The sequence below is a fragment of the Phacochoerus africanus genome, chromosome 2, assembly GCF_016906955.1.
Source record: "Phacochoerus africanus isolate WHEZ1 chromosome 2, ROS_Pafr_v1, whole genome shotgun sequence".
In the NCBI taxonomy this organism is placed as follows: Eukaryota; Metazoa; Chordata; class Mammalia; order Artiodactyla; family Suidae; genus Phacochoerus; species Phacochoerus africanus.
Genome location: NC_062545.1, coordinates 139,860,899 through 139,879,202, shown reverse-complemented (window position 1 = coordinate 139,879,202; position 18,304 = coordinate 139,860,899). Strand labels below are relative to the sequence as shown.

The following is an 18,304-nucleotide window of genomic DNA, read 5'->3' as shown; positions in this document are numbered from 1 at the left end:
TGGCTCATCATAGACACTCAATAAATGGATATTGAATGGATAAAAGTACAAGTTGATTTCGAGTTTTGTTGTCTAACTGGAAGGCCCGTTTTCCCTCCCTGTAGTATAAACAGGCTCTCCAGGAGCTTGTGCGCTGTGTGGCACTGACGAGGATCTGCTACGGTGACTCGCATTGGAAACTGGCTGAGGCACACATTAACCTGGCTCAGGGCTACCTCCAGCTCTCAGGTGAGTCCGTCTTAGACTCAGAGGATCAGCCCATTGGTGTCTGTTCTTTTCCCCAGACTTGCCTTGACTTTAGAAGGATTAGGTTTTCTTGGATATTCTCCTCTCTATACATTGAGCATCCATTTCCTTTCACAAAGAGTCAATAAGATTTTTTACATATCATATAAAAGAGAAAAAGAATTTTTAGCCCTTTCAGAGCTTTGTTTTTTATGATCTTAAAAGTAGGATTTTTAGGAGATAGTTCAATTGTTAGCTTTGAAGGCATTGTAGAAATGGCCCATGGCATAGAATAGCGGCCTAAAATAGGATCCATTCACCTTCGTATTGACAGAAAGTCTCTGGCCTGTAAGTGACATCTGCCTCAAAAAAAAAAAAAAAAATCAAGGCTAAATCAAGCTGGCGATAAACAAAAGGTAATTTATTGGGCCATACAACTTAAAAATCCAAGGTTAAAACTTTCTGTAAACTTAGCCAGATCCATACTTCTAAACAATGTGATCAGATTTCTGCTCCTCTCTTTTCCCAGCACTTTGTTCTGTTTTTCTCTTTATTGGCCCCATTCTTGGCCAGACTTTGCCCACATGGTGGCAGCAAGGTTGCCAGCAGCTTTAGGTTTCCTTCGTCAGCATTCCTAAGAAAAAAATAATGTCTCTCCATCAAAATCTCAGGCTTTGAGGATTCTTATTGGGCTGAATTGAGTTGTATGCTAAAGGAAAGAGATAGTCTGGCTCCACTGGATCCTGGGGAAGAGGCTGGCCTTGGCTAAATCACATGGACTTGGGGTGTAGGGGCTGGGCATCCTCCAAGGAAAACAGAGGAAGGAGAATGGATGCAGAGAGGGCAAAAACATGGACTGGCAACCTAAGACAAGATGTGCAAGAGTACATCTCTGTACTCTGTTTCTTTAGCTGAAAAGTGATGATACTGATAATGATGGTACTGATTTCTCAGGATTGGCCCAAAGAATAAATAAATGAATAGAAGTGGAAAACACCACAAATCTAAGCATGCAATTGCCACCCAATAAATTTAGCCAAATCTGTACTAGACCTCCCTGTTGGATCAAAGACTCGTAGAGCCAGAGGGGACCTTGGAGATCAGCTAGTTCAAACCCTACCCCCATCCCTCTATTCTCTAGATTCAGAGGAAGCAGTGAGTGAGTTTGGGTTGAGTAGCTTGCTCCAGGTCACGCTGTTTAATAGATAGCTGATCTAAGTCTCAGACCTAGGATTTTGGATGTCAGTACCAGTGTCCTGGCATATGTTTTTCTCCCACAGTCTGATACCTTTCTGCATGACAGTCTTTTTTTCTTAAAGTAAAAACAGTATATACTATTTATGGCCTTATTGAGTGTCAGGCACCATGCTATTTTCCATGTATAATTTTACTCAGTCTTCATTACAGTGTTATTAGGTGGGTAATATTATTTCCCCTGTATCCAGTCAAGGAAGCTGAGGGCAACATTTCAGTGTAAGTGGTGGGAGAGAGAATTCATTCTGGGCAGTCTGATTTCAGAGCTGGTGTTCTTGAACCTCAACCCACACTGCCTCTAGTAGACCGAGTTCAAGTTCCTTGAGGAAATAGACTAAAATTCATAAAGACTTTTATAATATTGCCTACAGTATTGACACTTACTAATTTCTGGTAGGTAGACTGTGTGCTTAAAAAAAATGAGACAGAATTTTGTAAGGGTTCCTATAGGAATAGCATACCCTGGATTTTCTCAATCAGAAAATATTTTCTCTTTTATAGACTTAGGAACAGAATGAACTTCATATTTTGATAGCTTTTCTTTCTTTTTTTTTTTTTTTTTTTTTTTTAGAAATTTGAGATACAATTCCAGGTAGTGAAGAATGGAAGACCAGGAGTATTAGGATATGGGTGGAAGTGTGTGTCAGTGGGGAAGAGGATGGGAGGCAGGAATGCTGGGACACATTGGGAATTCATTCTTGGTAGTAACTTTTTTTTAAGCTCCATTTCTTTCATATTAGTCTATTACCACTTAGAAATAAGAGGTTATAGCACATTAGCCCCTTGCCTCATTGGAATTGTGTTTGTTAGTTTTTATAGATGTCATTGTATTTGTGTTATGTAAAAATACTTCTCTAAAGTTATGATTAGGAGTTCCTGTTGTGGCACAGTGCTTAACGAACCTGACTAGTATCCATAAGGACATAGGTTCAATCCCTAGCCTTGCTCAGTGGGTTAAGGATCCGGCGCTGCCGTGAGCTGCAATGTAGATCACAGATGCAGCCCAGATCCACTGTGGCTGTGGTGTAGGTCAGCAGCTACAGCTCTGATTCAGCCCCTAGCCTGGGAACCTCCTATGTTGTGGGTGCAGCCCTGAAGAGACAAAAAGACAAGAAAAAAATAAAGTTTTGATTATGGATGGGTAAGTAGAAAATTCAGAAATTTTACCCCTCACCCCCAAATTTGTCTTGAGTACTAGCTGTCAAACACTTGTTTCTTACAGTCATGACAGTATTTCAGGCTGCCCCGATATATCTCCATGTGCCAGCTGATGATCTAGAAAGGAGACCTCATTCGATTCCCTGGCCATAGATAACTGCATTCCTGACCAGCTGAAATGAAAGCACAACTGAGACTTCTTTCTCTTGGTCCACAGGACTGTCACTGCAAGCGAAACAACATGCAGAAAAAGCCAAAGAAATACTCACCAACTTCATCATGCCTGCCTACAGTGACAATACAGATGTTTTCAAGTGTTCGGTTGAGCTGTTCCATACCATGGGGAGAGCCTTACTCTCCCTTCAAAAGTATCCTTTTGCCTCTCAGCACTAATTTTCAAGGTGAAATCAAAAGGTGACAGGTGACCCAGGAAGGGTGGTGGGGAGTATGAGAGCCAAGAGTGTCCCGGAACCGAGGCCCCAGAAGGTAGCACCAAGTGTCAAGTTCCCTGAACACAACTCAGATTTAAGGAAGCTTCAGAAAATTTGACAAAAGCCGAGAGGATTTCGAAAGAGCTGCTGCAGTGTGGAAGGATTATAAAGGAAGAATGGATGGAAATTCAAGCGCGGATCAAATTGTCATTTGCACAGTGAGTTTCCAGTTTAGGACTTTTTGTATATGTGATGCCTGGGAGTTCCTTGCCAGAAAAATCTGTCTTCAGGCAGGAGGAGCTTCACCATGCTGTGTCCATGGACTCTCCATGGCCATTGTCCAGGAGTATGAAAGGGAGGACCACGGTCATGTCAGAGCTGCCATAAGTAAGACACATGTGTCAGTGGCACTGCTCCATGAACATGTAGAGCTCTCATATCCACCCAGCCCTAGAGTTCTCATGTCATTTGCTTAACTTTCTGCTCCTTGCCTGAGCTCCTTGCCTCTCCTCCTACTTCCGTTCCCTTCCCTCCCCCCCACCCCAACTCTATTCTGAAATATTTCAATACAATAATCTTAAGATTAGGGCCTCAAAGGAGAAAGATACTAAAGGTATCTGAATCCATGAGGATGAGAGGATTGTTCCTTGTTTTTCCTACCCCCACCCCACACTCACCAGGTAAACTCAGATGGAAGAGATACCATGCTTGGAGCCTGGGGAGAGGGGGGTGGGCCTCAAGTGTCATCATATTTATCCTTCCCCAGAGGTCCCCCCACCCAAGCCAATTCCCCACAGCAGTGGAGTGACAGAGTCTGTGCACACTCTTAGGAAGGGTGTGTTTGTGGGAGGAAGAGGGCAGAGAAAAGTCTATTCTAGGAAATACAAAGAATCCCCAGCAGACCTACATGGCATCTCTAACCAAAGCTGGAAGAATTGAGTGTAACTTAAGAATCAGACTGCATGCATGGATTGATTCCCAAGAGAACTTGGGGACCCACTAAAGTCATTTTCATAAGAAAAGGGCCCTGAGAGGATGCACCCAGTGCTTCCATGTGAATAGAGACTGGGGAGGACTAACTTTGCTTCATGGTGTTAAAAGATGTTTGGTAATCATAAGTCCACTCTTATTAATTGAAGGGCAGAGAATTCATCAGCCTATGTAAACCTTAGGTGTGCTTTCTTTCAGTTGCTATTTTTCCTTTCGCCTCTGATCCTTACTCTCATTCTGCCTGACATATATCACAGATAACCTCTTTAATTGCCTATTGATATCTTTGAGTATGTATCTCTGAATAAGATATAGTACTGTTTTCTATATTTATACATTTCAGGTTTGTATAAATTTGCAGTATAGTCTCACTCTGTCTCTCACTTTTATCTACTCAGCACTGTTTTCAGTTGTTGCCCCTTCCTTGCTGTTTTGTTATGCCCCATGAAATGCACCTGCCATCCTGAGCTTGTCTCCCCTCCAAGCTAAAGGCATTTGGCTCAGTCATCCTCAGTTCCCATAATGGCCCTGCCGTGAATGTCTTTTTTTTTTTTTTTTTTGTCTTTTGTCCTTTTAGGGCCACATCTGCAGCATATGGAGTTTCCCAGGCTAGGGGTCTAATCGGAGCTGTAGGTGCCAGCCTATGCCAGAGCCACAGCAATGCAGGATCTGAGCCATGTCTGCAATCCACACCACAGCTCACAGCAACACCAGATCCTTAACCCACTGAGCAAGGCCAGGGATCAAACCCGCAACTTCATGGTTCCTAGTCAGATTCGTTAACCACTGAGACACGACGGGAACTCCGTGCCATGAATATCCTTGTGCAGCTCCACTTAGGTAACTCTAAAAGACTTTTTATGAGGCTTGTACTCCACAGGGAGGATTGCATGGTCACAGAGTATGCTTGTACTTAAGTTCATCACGTACTGGCCAATTGCTACACCCATCTGCACTCACTTGCAGGGCACATGGGTTCCTGTTTCCTGACATCACCAAAAGGCACAGCCAAGAATGTCCAAAGCTATGTTATTTATAATACCCAAGAATTGGAGAAATAATCCAAATGCTTATCAGAGGCAGGGTAGATAAAATTGTGAGCTGATCAGACAAAGAAAGTGTTCAGATTACTCCTATGCTTAACATAATGGATGATTCCCACAAACATGTTTGTGAAAGAAGCAGGTTGGGAGTTCCCATTGTGGCTCAGTGGTTAATGAGTCTAACTAGGATCGATGGGGTTGTGAGTTCAATCCCTGGCCTCACTCAATGGGTTAAGGATCCAGCGTTGCCGTGGGCTGTGGTGTAGGTCACAGACGCATTGCTGTGGCTCTGGCGAAGGCCGGCAGCTACAGCTCCTAGCCTGGGAACCTCCACATGCTGCGAGTGCGGCCCTAGAAAAAGACACACACACAAAAAAAAGAAGCCAGTCTGAAAAGAATTTATGCTGTATAGTTCCATTTATGTAGTGGAGGAAGAAGAGTAGTGACTGGGAAAGCCTACCAGTCCAGAATTTCTTCCTGCCCAGAAGTAGATATTCCACCTTGTATTATAAAACAGGAAATATACAAATATGAGGTCCAAGATCTGATACTTGTTGACTAAATTGAGACCTAACTAATGTTATTAGTACTTAATGTTGATCACTTGCTACAAAATTAAGTAGATTATCCTCTGCCAAAATCCAGCACCTCTTGAGTACTTTCCAAATTAGCAGTACCAAACCTTGCCAGCAGATGGCGGGCCTTGTACACACATGTGCTAAATACCCAACAAGAATTTAAGTTAATGTTCCAAGCTCTCCAACGTTGCTTTTGTGTTTAATGAAGTTGTTTTAAACTTTATTGCTTCTTTTTATCCTAATTCTTCACTGTGACATATTCATTGGAACATGCATGTTTAAACAGCACAGTTCTCATGCATTTACTTTGTTTCCTCATTGAAATGTGAATATTTTGTCCAAATGGATCTGCTTTAGAAGGTAAGAAGGCTTGGTTTTGTACATTTCTACAGTTGTGCTAACAACCACAAAGGCTTTTTCGTTTGCCATGCCTTGGAAATGGAAGGCCAGGGTAATTTCTCAGGCAGCTCTCATGAGATTTTATGTTTCTCTTAAAAGGGGATCTTTCAGTGCACTGTCTTCCTCCTCCTGCCTGCCTGCCTTTTATGGTGCCTATCAGGCCATGCCAGTTCTTTTCTCCTTGGGCTGACAGATAAGGGCTACAGGGTGACTCACACTCAGTGCCTTCCATCCCTGGACTGTGGCCTAAAGCATCATTCCTTCTACCTGCCCTCCTCTGTTCCAGACTACTTCATTCAGTAATCATTTATTAACTTTGGAGAGTGAATCCAAATCTTGTGTTCTTATGTGCACAGTTATGTGCACAGATGTGGCCAAGAAAGTCACCAGAGAAAGTAGGCAAATTTTTTCCAGTGTTAAGGATTCTCTTCTATTCTGGTTACTAATAGATAGATCCCCAGAGACAGATAATGTCTTTATATATGCAGTGTATACCATTGCATGACTGTGCTCGCCCCCTCCCATACGCCTTTTAAAATAATCTTTCTACGCAGCATGATGGTGATGGCCCTTCAAGACTGCTGCTCTGGAACACGTGGCCTATCCCAAGCTTTCTCTATGACTGCTCGATTTGTCATCTTTGGAGTCCTACGTAGCTTGCCCAGAGAGCACTTGGCCTGGCCTTGCTTGCTCTGCTGAACCAGCTCTCAAGTGTGCCTGTGACAAGTAAACCCTCCTCAGAGGATCAACAAGACACTTTCCAGGAATCTGGAATCTCTAAGGAATGTGCCATGGTATAGCAGACAATCTGGCCTTGGAGTGAGGTAGCCCTGGGTTCATGTCAGTGTCCATTCTCCCTTCCCAGCGGTAGGACCCTAAGCAGATCCTGCACTCTCCTGTCAGCGCCCAGAGCATTAATGTGACAGTCAAATGTACCCTGCATTAATGCATCGGGTACCTGGTACCCTTACAAAAGTAGCTATTATTACCGTTATTGTCTAACTGAGCATTTTCCTTTCTGCCATTTCATTCTGGAAATGATTTGACTTCGAAGCATGTAGTTCCTACATCACAGATTAAGATGCTGTCTGCCCTGGCTTGCAATATTCTTTCCTGTACTTTTTTTTCCTATGACCTGAGAAGGCTGTTTTGTTTTGTTTTGTTTTGTCTTTGCTCTCATGAGCCACCTAAGCTAAAACTCAGATGTGTATCTATCTGTGTGCAGATATGTGTACATATGCACATATACATGTATATGTGTGTTTGAAGCTTGAGCTTGTTTCTTGGTTTTGCTTTCTGTAGATTCATTATAGTCACAAGATTTGGAAAGTGATTCTCATGCAAGGTTTCCACAGAAGAATGAACATGGGGGAGGTTTCTCTCTTAGCCAGTACCCCCTGGGAGAGGGTAGAAAGTAATAGAGAAAAGAGTGGCAAGTGGGACAGTGTCTGTGTCTACCTGTCATCACCTCATTGGGATGTGGAATTCTGCTTAATTCCATATGCTTCCCTGTAAAGCATTCCCAGTGGCTTTTACTGTGAATTTTTGACTTCAGTAATAGCCTTTCCCTTTATCATAGTCCTCCCTAAATTGATCCAGTTGGTAATCTCCAAATCTAACTTTTGCTGCTCTACTCAGCTTTTATTTATTTATTTATTTATTTATTTATTTATTTATTTATTTATTTATTTATTTATTTATTTTAGTTAATGCCATCACCTAGAGGTCCTTGGTGTCTTAGCTGCACCTCTATAACTTTAAAGAAAGTGTTTCCTTAAAGAATCACTTTCTCTGCCTTTATCTTTCAGGCATAGATGCTCTGACAAATGCTCATGTGCCCAAAGTCCTGCTTCTCCCTTTCCTGCTCCGGGGAAGCACCCACTGCTCTCCATGGATGTTTCTCCTGTTAGATCCTCCCATGGGATGCTGTGTGCCTGAAATGCTTTACGCTTATTTAACAAAGAAGGAAATCATTTGATTTTTCCTGGCACTCTTCCTCATCCTGTATTCCTGTGATTGAAGATGTGTTCTTAACTTATGCAAAATCTGATTTTTTTAAATGTGGGGAAGCAGGAAACTTCCTAGCACGGATTACTTTGATTACTTGAATCCTCTAAAGCTTTACTCTTTCCATTTCAATTTTTTATTGAAGTATAGTAGATTTGTAATATTACATTAGCTTCAGGTGTACAACATAGTGATTCAATATTTTTATAGATTATACTCCATTTCAAGTTATTACAAAATAATGGCAGTATTTCCCTGTGCTATATGATATATCCTTGTTGCTTGTTTATTGTATACATAGTACTTTGTATCTCTTAATCTAATACCCCTATCTTGCTCCTCCCCCTTCCCTTCTCCCCACTGACAACTACTAATTTGTTCTCTATATCTGTGAGTCTGTTTCTGATTTTTATGTTCATTTGATTCCTTTAAATTTTAGATTCCACATATAAGTGATGACAGAGTGTTTGTGTTGCTCTGACTTATTTCACCAAGTATAGTAATCTCTAGATCCATCCACACTGTTGCAAACGGCAGAATTTTCTTCCTCTTTATGGCTGAGGAATTTTTCATTGTATGTATAGACTACATCTTTATCCATTCATCTGTTGATGGACACTTAGTTTGTTTCCATGTCTTGGCTGTTGGAAATAATGCTGCTGTTTATTGGGGTGCATGTGTCATTTTGAATTAGTGGTTTCATTTTCTCCGTACAACGTTATTGTTTTAGAGCACTGCCTTTTTTGTCTTTCCCTTTTCTAACACCCTATCTATATAATATACATTTCCCTAAACAACTGCACTTCATAATAATGATTTTAAGCAGCTTTACTAGCTAGCAATTCCTGACCGTCTTCTGTGTCAGGCCCTTCCTAAGTGCTTTGCAGACCTCATCTCATCGTTTAATCTGTAGTCCTCCCTGTAAGGGAAGAATAAGTCATAGTCCCTTTTTCAAATGAAGAAACTGAGGCCAAGGGACGTGAGGTCATTTCCCAGGGTCACACAACTGGGAAGGGGCCAAGCAGGACCATGTCTGTCAAACTCTAGTGTCACACTGGCTAGTGCTAAGCAGAACCCTGACAATGACCTCTCCGGAGCACAGCCTTTACCTATACATGCCAGATGGGAGAGAGCCACAGATGTAAACCTTTTCTCATTCTGACTCTAGGAAATCCTGCTTATCCTCTCTCAAGGTTGATTTTTCATCAGGTTGTGATCATCAGGAACATTCCCACAAAGCCTGTGTGTTTCACTAGTGCTCATATTCCTGTCAAAGTCTAGAGCTTTTAAAAGGAGACCTTCTGTTACCTTAGTAATACCAGAGGAGATTGCATTTGTTTGTTGCATATTAAAACACGTCTCCATCCCTGTGGGATCTTCTGAATCTCATCTGAAATGAGATAGTGTCTCGTCATGTGCTCTGTAGAATTACTGTGGATGTATTTTCATTCAATAAAATATGCTGTGGTTTTAAGTTGTGGACCTGCCAAATTAACATACTGCCACGTTGTGTCGTTGAGAATTCTCTGTCTTTTTATCTGTCTAGTGTGTTTGCTAAATCTACCCAAACACATTATGGGCACCCTAGATAATCAATCCTCAAAGCATCCTGGCAGGTGATAGGAAGGGAAAAGAGAAGAGATTGCTCTCCCACACATTACTTATGAGCAAATGCAGACAGACAAGATTGCCTGAAATTGGCTGATGTTAAAGGAGTTGGGAATGGAGGTTAAGACTATAATTTAGTTATTTCCTGATGTAGTGCTCCCTCAATTCCTTTTTTTTACTAAATGTATCGTGAAGCTAAAGTAATTTTATTTTCTATTTTGTCTTTTCTTTCATGTGAACATTGTACCCTTAGTGAGCTGCAGAAACTTCATGCCTTGTAGATTGCATTAGCTTGATAGTCTCCATTTCTGGCTGGTTAGTTCCAGGACCCTAGAATAGCAAGCAACAGCAACTTCACAGTGTGAGGATAGGAAGTGCCCCATTCTCTGTACGCACTAAACAGTAGAGTGTTGTATTTGTTCATCTTTTTAACCAAATATCTCAGGCATATAAAACTGTAGGTACCATTATGCAAATGCTCATGTACACAGTATCCAACTTCAAAATAGAACATTTCTGATAAATAGAAACCTGGTAAGCATTCTTCCTAATCCTGTTTTCTTCTCCACACTTACTGGCAGTTGTTGTGTTGAATTTAGTGTTTTCCATATCTCTAAATGTATTCATGTATAGCCATAAAAATATACATTATTTTTCATTTTTTACTTCAAATGTGTATTTCCTTCTGTAGCTGATTTCTTTTCCCATTACATTTCTATTTTTGAGATGTATCCATGTCAGTTTAAACCTTCATATTATATTTAATCCATCTGATTTTCCTCTCATTTAATTATACTTTCTCATGAAGGTGAACATGTAAATTACTTCCAACTTTTCGCTGTTATAAATACTATTTGCATGATTATTTTTGTACATGTCTCTTTGAGCACATGTACAAGATTGTCTCTGAGGTATATGCCCAGGAGTAGAATTGCTTAATTGACAGGTATCCACACTATCAACTTTACTGGGTTTGCAAAATGTTTTCCACCAGTTTATTCTCTCACCAGCAGAATATGTAAACTCCCATTACTCCACATCCTTGTCAATACGTGATATTGTCAGAGGTTTATCTTTGCCAATCATATAGTTTCTTTAATTGTATTTCCTGACAGTGAGACCTGATATCTTTTCTTACATCTGCTGGATATTTGGAATTCCTGTTCTGAAATGTCTGTTCATATCTTTCACTCATTTTTAATTCAGATATTTGCATTTTTCTTATTAGCTTGTAGACTTTCTTCATGTTTCTGAGGACAAGTTATTTGTTGGTTACATATGTCATATGTACTCCCAACATGTAGTTTGCCTTCTCACTTTCTTTATGATGAATATTGATGCACAGGAGTTTTTACTTATCCATTTTTTTTCTTCTTTTTACGGGGCCGCACCTGCAGCTCATGGTAGTTCCCAGGCTAGGGGTCAAATCAGGCTGCAGCTGTGACCTACACCACAGCTTGTGGCAACGCTGGATCCTTAACCCACTGAGCAAGGCCAGGATCAAACCCAAATCCTCACTGAGACCCAACCCGCTGAGCCGCAATGGGAACCAGGAGTTTTTATTTTCAAAGTGACCAAATTTACCTACCTTTTTTGTTGATTTTTACTTTTTTAAAAATCTTATTTAAGAGGTCCCTCCCTACCCCAAAGTCATGGAGTTACTTTTCCATATATTTTCTCTCAAACATATCAAAGTTTTGCTTTTATTTTTTTTTTTTTAATTTTCCCACTGTACAGCAAGGGGATCAATTTATCCTTACATGTATATATTACAATTACATTTTTTCCCCCACCCTTTGTTCTGAAAGTTTTGCTTTTAAATTTAGGTCTCTAAGTCACTTGGAACTTTTGTGTACACAGGGTGAGGGGTCTAACTTTTTTCCCTTTGGATAACAGTTTTAGCTGCAGGTGAAAAAGCAGGATTCAGACTCTGAAGAATTCAGTAGGATTTGAAATGTGAGGCCAATAAATAGGCTGACAAAAATCTTTTAAACTTAAGAGAGTTCAGAGATGGCAACAGGTCACCTTTATGTCTGGATGCTTTATGCATGATTGCGTTCCTTCAGGGCTGGACACCCTGCCAACAGCTTGTTTGATGTCACTGAGTTCATGAGGTCTGCACCCTCATGCACACTTTTGTAGCAAAGGCAAAACTATGGTCAGTGAAAGCCCTGTGTTTGTTCCTGCTGAATTTGCCTGCTTCCAGGTCTCCTTCTAAAGATATACAAACTAAATTTCCAGGCGGTGAAGTAATGGCAAGTTACCACTGGGACTTGAGCACAATGTGATTTTAAAAAGAAGAATTGGTACTTCCATATCTAAATAGCTGCCCTAGGTGAGTACACCCAGTGTTCATCTGTTAGGGTGCTGATGAAAGGAAAATCACTGGGCAGGAGTCAGCCAGCAGGAGTTAAGCACTAGTTTGTTAGGGCTGCCATAACAGAGTACCACCAAGTAAGGGACTTGAATAGCAGAAAGTTACTCTCTCATGGTGCTGGAGGCTGGATGTCTGAGAGGAACGTGTGGGTGGTGTTGCTTCCTTCTGGGGACACTGAGGGCGAGTGTGCCATGCTTCTCCCTTAACTTCCGATGCTGTTCTGGCCACCTTTGTTGTCCCCTGTCTCATGCGTCACCCCTTTATGCGATGTCTCTGCCTTTATGTTCTCACGGCATTCTCTTGGTGTGTGTCTCTGTGTTCAAATTTCTCCTTTTTATCAGGATGCAAGTCATATTGTCCAGTGTGACATCTTAATACAACTAACTACCTCTGCAATGATGCTATCTTCAAATAAAGTTTTTGATGTACTAAGAGCGAGTTCAACATATGAATTTGGGATGGGGGAACACAATTCAACCCCTGCTACGTTCTTATAATTTTTCTTTTATTCTACTTTTTATATAATTTCAATAATTTTTCCAACACTTAATTAGAACAATAGTCTGTAATATATTTGCTTCCAAATCAGTGTGAAAATATGTTCCTTTCTTGATTTTTTTCCTAACATTTATTCTGGAGTCTGTGAAAATTAAGGTATGACCCATAGCTTCAAAGTCTCTAGGCCAATGGATCTGCAGGTTATTTCCTCTTCCCTCTTCACCCCCCCCTTCCATGTCCCAGACACTGGAGGGTGCTGGGATGCCAAGGTGAATGCATCAGCCTTGAACCCTGACTTCTCCAAGCCCTGCACTAAAGGGATTGGTGCCAAGTCCCCAGGTGGTTTTCATTCAACGTGAAAGAGGCGTCCTGAGTAGGGAGCTTCACAGTTCTATGGGAGCATGATCAAATGTTCACAGAGGCACCCAGTGCAGCCTAGGACATCAGGGGACAGAGCCAGGACTAGGATGAGGAAGCCAAGTGCCCAGGCCACACCATTTAAGGAGGTGCTCGCTTTTATTGCTGACCTTGTACTTGCCCATACCTGAGAGTGCGTGCCTTCTTAAATGGTGTGTTCTGGGTGTCTCACCGGTCTCACCCTAGTCCTGGCCCTGGCAGGGAAGGCTGTGTGAAGGAGGAGATGGCTAAGCTAAAACTCGAAGAGAAATGATAGGAAGATGAATGGCAGTTTGCCAGGCAGAGATGGAAGAAAGAAAGAACATTCCAGATAGAAAGATCAGCAAAGACCCAAAGGAGGAAAGGTAGACATGATACAGTTGGGGGGCTAAAAGGGAACTGGCAACAAGGAAGCCAAACAGGAAGGTGTAGATGACTCTTGTGAGTCATCTGAACTCATCAAGTCCAAGCACACTAGGGTCCCAGCAGAGCCACTGCCACCTCTGTACCACATTTGTACACAGCTGAATGAGTGGACAGAGCCTTGGTGAGAATTAGAAAAAAGTCTTCTTTCCTCCAGGTGGGTGCAGCCTCGTAGCCTAGCATACAGTTTGGCCAGCAGGATGTGGGGAATTGAAGCTTTCACTTTCACCCTTGGGCAGTGTCCATCAGGATTTAGGTACCGAGGGAGGAGCAGGAGTCTGTGGGTGCAGAGTTGGCCCTGCAGGTGGGAGTCTGAGGTCCTTAGTGTTGGACAAGAATGCCAGCACTATCCCTGAGGTAGCTTGGTATGCCTCACTCAGCTTGGTGCTGGAAGATTGGCCTTTCCATCCCAGCCCCTCTTTGTCACACTATGAATTCTGTTAATCTGCATAAAATTGGGAGCTGTGTTGAACTTACCTTTCTCCTGTAACTCATCAGTTGTCAGGCTAATTTTCTTAACCATAGTGCATTGGCTTGAATTAATCAGCCGAAGGGAAAAAAAACTGTAGGTTTATCACCTATTTCTAGATTCTTCCACATCTGTGTTCTCCAGGGGTCATGATATGAAAAATATTAACATATTTAGACTTATGGTATAATTTATTTATCAGAATATTTTATTCAGAATATTTTTGTGTGGCTCTTCTCTCCGTGAATTTACTGCTATCTCATTAAGATTATACTTTTTGGAGTTCCCATCTTGGCTCAGTGATTAACGAATCTGACTAGGAACCATGAGGTTGCGGGTTCAATCCCTGGCCTTGCTCAGTGGGTTAAGGATCTGGTGTTGCCGTGAGCTGTGGTGTAGGTTGCAGACATGGCTTGGATCCTGAGTGGCTGTGGCTGTGGCCAGCAGCTACTGTTCTGATTCGACCCCTAGCCTGGGAACGTTCATATGCCTCGGGTGCGGCCCTAGAAAAGCCAAAAAAACAAAAAACAAACAAACAAACAAACAAACAAAGATTATATTTTTCATAGACCTAGGCTTTCCCTGGGAGACCTCCAGGCCCTAGAGTTCATCAGGAGACGTGCCTATAGCTCTAGAAGCTTAGAGCAAGACAGGTGGCTCAGTGCCCAGGCCTGATTTTTGGCCGCCCCTTGGGAATGCCCACTGTGTGGAGAGTCGGGTGCACAGGACCCACAGCATCTTCTGCTCTTCTTACATCGCTCCCTAAAACAGTGGGTAGGATCATCCAGTGAGACACACTAGTGTGGAATCAGAGCATATATCTTTTTCTGACCTGCTTTAAATGAGTAATTAGGAATGAATACTGGCTTGCAGATGATATTAAGATTGAAATATTATTATTTTGTTTTATAATTATCATGACAGGTTTTTTTGTTTGTTTGTTTAAACAGAAATACCCAAGTTTATGGCTATCCCTGAGTCTCATATATAATTACTTTTGCTTCCAAATGTTCACAAACTTTTCAAAAACATTTATTTAGATAAAACTCACAGACCATACAGTTTACCCAATTAAAGTATATAATTTGATGGGTTTTAATATGGAACCACACAGTCAATTTTACATTTCATTCCATTAGCAGTCTCTCCCCATTTTCAGGTTCCCCCAGGCAACTACTAACCTACTTTCTATCTGTTTCTATCTGTATGGATTTGCCTACTAGGAGCTTTTCATGTAAATGGAACCATATAATGTGTGGTCTTCGGCCTCATTCTTTCTTTTTTTGTGTGTGTGGGGGGGTTAGGGCCGCACCCATGGCATATGGAGGTTCCCAGGCTAGGGGTTGAATTGGAGCTGCAGCCCCTGGCTCACACCACAGCCACAGCAACGTGGGTTCCCCAACCCACTGAGCAAAGCCAGGGATCAAACCCGCATCCATGAGTGTTCATTTCCGCTGAGCCACAACGGGAACTCCTAGCCTCTTTCTTTTAGCATGATCTTTTCAAGGTTCATCCATGTTATAACATGTATCAGTACTTCCTTTTTATGACCAAATAACATTTTATGGTATGGACATGCCAAATTTTATTCATTCATTCTTCAGTTGGTGGACACTTGGGTTGTTTCTACTTTTCAGCTCTTGTGAATAGTACTGATCTGAACATTTGTGTTCAAGTTTTTATGTGGACATATATTTTCATTTCTTTTGGGTATATACCTAGGAGTAGAATTGCTAGGTCATCTAGTAATTCTGTTTAAACTTCTGAGGAACTAACACACTGTTTTCCAGAGTAGCTGCAGGATTTTACATTTCTACCTGCAATGTATGAGGGTTCCAATTTCTCCACATTCTTGTCAACACTTTCATTATCTTTTTGAAAATCATTATTATTTAGCTACGGACCTGATGGGTATGAAGTAGTATTTCATTGTAGTTTTGATTTACATTCCGTTGATGATTGATGATGATGAACATCTCTTTATAGACTTACTAACCATTTGTATATCTTTTTCAGAGAAATAACTATGCAGGTCCTTTGTTCCTTTTAAAATTGGGTCATTTATCCTTGTATTATTATTATAGGAGTTCTTTATATATTTTGTATTCAAGTCCCTTGTCAGAAATATTATTTGTGAAAAAATTTTATGTGTCCTAAATAATATCTTGAAGATGAGTAGTCGGCCAAACTTTGTATGGCACCAATCAGCCACTAAAAGTGATGCTATAGTGTTCACTGCCACTTTTTTTTTTTTTTTTTTGGCCACGGCGTATAGTGACTTAATGTTGGGTCTCAGTTCCCAGACCAAAGATTGAGACTGAGCTATAGCAGTGAAAGCACCAGGTCCTAACCATTAGGTCACCAGGTAACTCCCCCTGCCACATTTTAATATATTATTACATGGAAGAAGCAGGTCCTAAAACATAATGATCCTTTTTTAAAAGTGCAGAGACAATTGACAAAGGCTTAATTTCCAAAATATACAAATAGCTCATACAGCTCAATAACCAAAAAAACCCAAACAACCCAATCAAGAAATGGGAAGAAGACCTAAGTAGACATTTCTCCAAGGAAGACATAGAGATGGCCAATAGATGTGTGAAAAAATGCTCAGTTTCACTAATTGTTAGAGAAGTGCAAATCAAAACTACAATGAGATACCGCCTCCCACTAGTCAGAATGGCCATCTTAAAAAGTCCACAAACAATAAATTCTGTTGATAGGGATGTAAATTAGTGCAGCACTGTGGAAAACAGTATGGAGTTTCCTTAAAAAACTAAATATATAACTACCGTTTGATCCAGCAACCCCACTCTGGGGCATATATCCAGAGAAAACCATAATTGCAAAAGAGAATGCACCCCTGTCTTCATGGCAGCACTATTCACAATAGCCAAGACATAGAAACAGCTTAAATGTCCATTGACAGATGAATGGATTAAGAAGATGTGGAGTTCCTTTTGTGGCTCAGTGGAAATAAATCTGAGGATGCAGGTTTGATCCCTGGCCTCACTCATTGGGTTAAGGATCTGGCCTTGCTGTGAGCTGTGGTCAGATCCCATGTAACTGTGGCTGTGGCGTAGGCCAGCAGCTACAGTTCCGATTCGACCCCTAGGCCTGGGAATCTCCATATGCTGCAGGTGCAGCTCTAAAAAGACAAAAAAAAAAGAAGAAGAAGAAGAAGTGGTATATATATACAATGGAATACTACTCAGCCATAAAAAGGAATGAAGTAATGCCATTTGAAGCAACATGAATGCAACTAGAGATTATCATACTAAGTGAAGTTAAGTAAGAAAAAAACAAATACCATATGATACTATTTATATGTGGAATCTAAAATATGACACAAATGGATTTATCTTTGAAACAGAAACAGACTCATAGACATAGGGAACAGACTTGTAGTTGCTAAGGGGTAGAAGGGTGGGAGAGAGGTGGATTAGGAGTTTGGGATTAATAGATGCTAACTATTATATATATAATGGATCAACAACCAGGTCCTACCGTATAGCACAGGGAACTGTATTCAATATTTATAATAAATCATAGTGGAAAAGAATATGAAAAAAATGTATAACAATCACTTTGCTGTACACGAGAAACTAACACAATACTGTAAATTAACTATACTTCAAAAAATGACATTTTTTAATGCATAGAAAATTATCTGAAAGAGTATATATCAAGGTATATAGCAGTCATCTTTGGATGTTATAATTATACATTTTTAATTATTTATATATTTTCTTTTAATGATGAATATGAATATGTATTGTTCTTAGAATAAACTATTCTCAATTTTTTAAAAAGCCTAGTTGTATAAGAAAATGTAAAAAAAAAAAAGGGAAAGAAAATGCCTACCTCACTTGCACATGAGTTTGAGTCTACCTATCACTTGGAATTTCCAGTCTCATGTGGGAGGGGGGGAAGAAGCTAAGACCACAACTGAGTCTGTTTCAACATGATAGCAACCTGAAACTATGCTTCTCAGTTCCATAAAGACTTCAGGCTGAGAGGGGAAGGAGTAAAAATTTTGATTACATAGAGGCATTTAATATTGATCTGTTTGGTTTGCTTTAGTTTGCAAAGTGCTTTCAGACATCCTACTTGGCTCTCACGGTTTCCTCATCTGAACACTATTGGACATCAGTGTTCAAATGAGGAAACCAAGGTACAGAAACATTTTGTCCTTGCCCAAGGTTGTGTCGCCTAGTAAGTAAGGATGCTCAAACTGTAGTTTGGGCTTTCTATTCCTGTTGCAGTACTTGTAACTGATTGCCCTGCCTCTCATTCTTTCCTATAAAATTTTCTGTGAGAGTCAGGTATTTGAAGGATGACTTTTTGATACTTGAAAAGAGGCAGTGGTGTTTACTTGGAGTGATGTGCTCTGTTTCTGGTCAAGATGGTTAGATGGCTGCGTGTCGTCCCTGGTATCGACCATCTCA

At 40.8% G+C, this 18,304-nt stretch overlaps 1 protein-coding gene across 1 annotated transcript in view; it reads left to right on the top strand.

The window, feature by feature from the left end:
* TTC23 (tetratricopeptide repeat domain 23) overlaps positions 1 to 18,304 on the top strand; it is a 111,273-nt gene that overhangs the window by 24,436 nt on the left and 68,533 nt on the right. Inside the window, 3 exon segments of the mRNA XM_047766805.1 lie at positions 105 to 228; positions 2,855 to 3,005; positions 3,161 to 3,286. Coding sequence (XP_047622761.1) covers positions 105 to 228; positions 2,855 to 3,005; positions 3,161 to 3,286 — 401 coding nt within the window.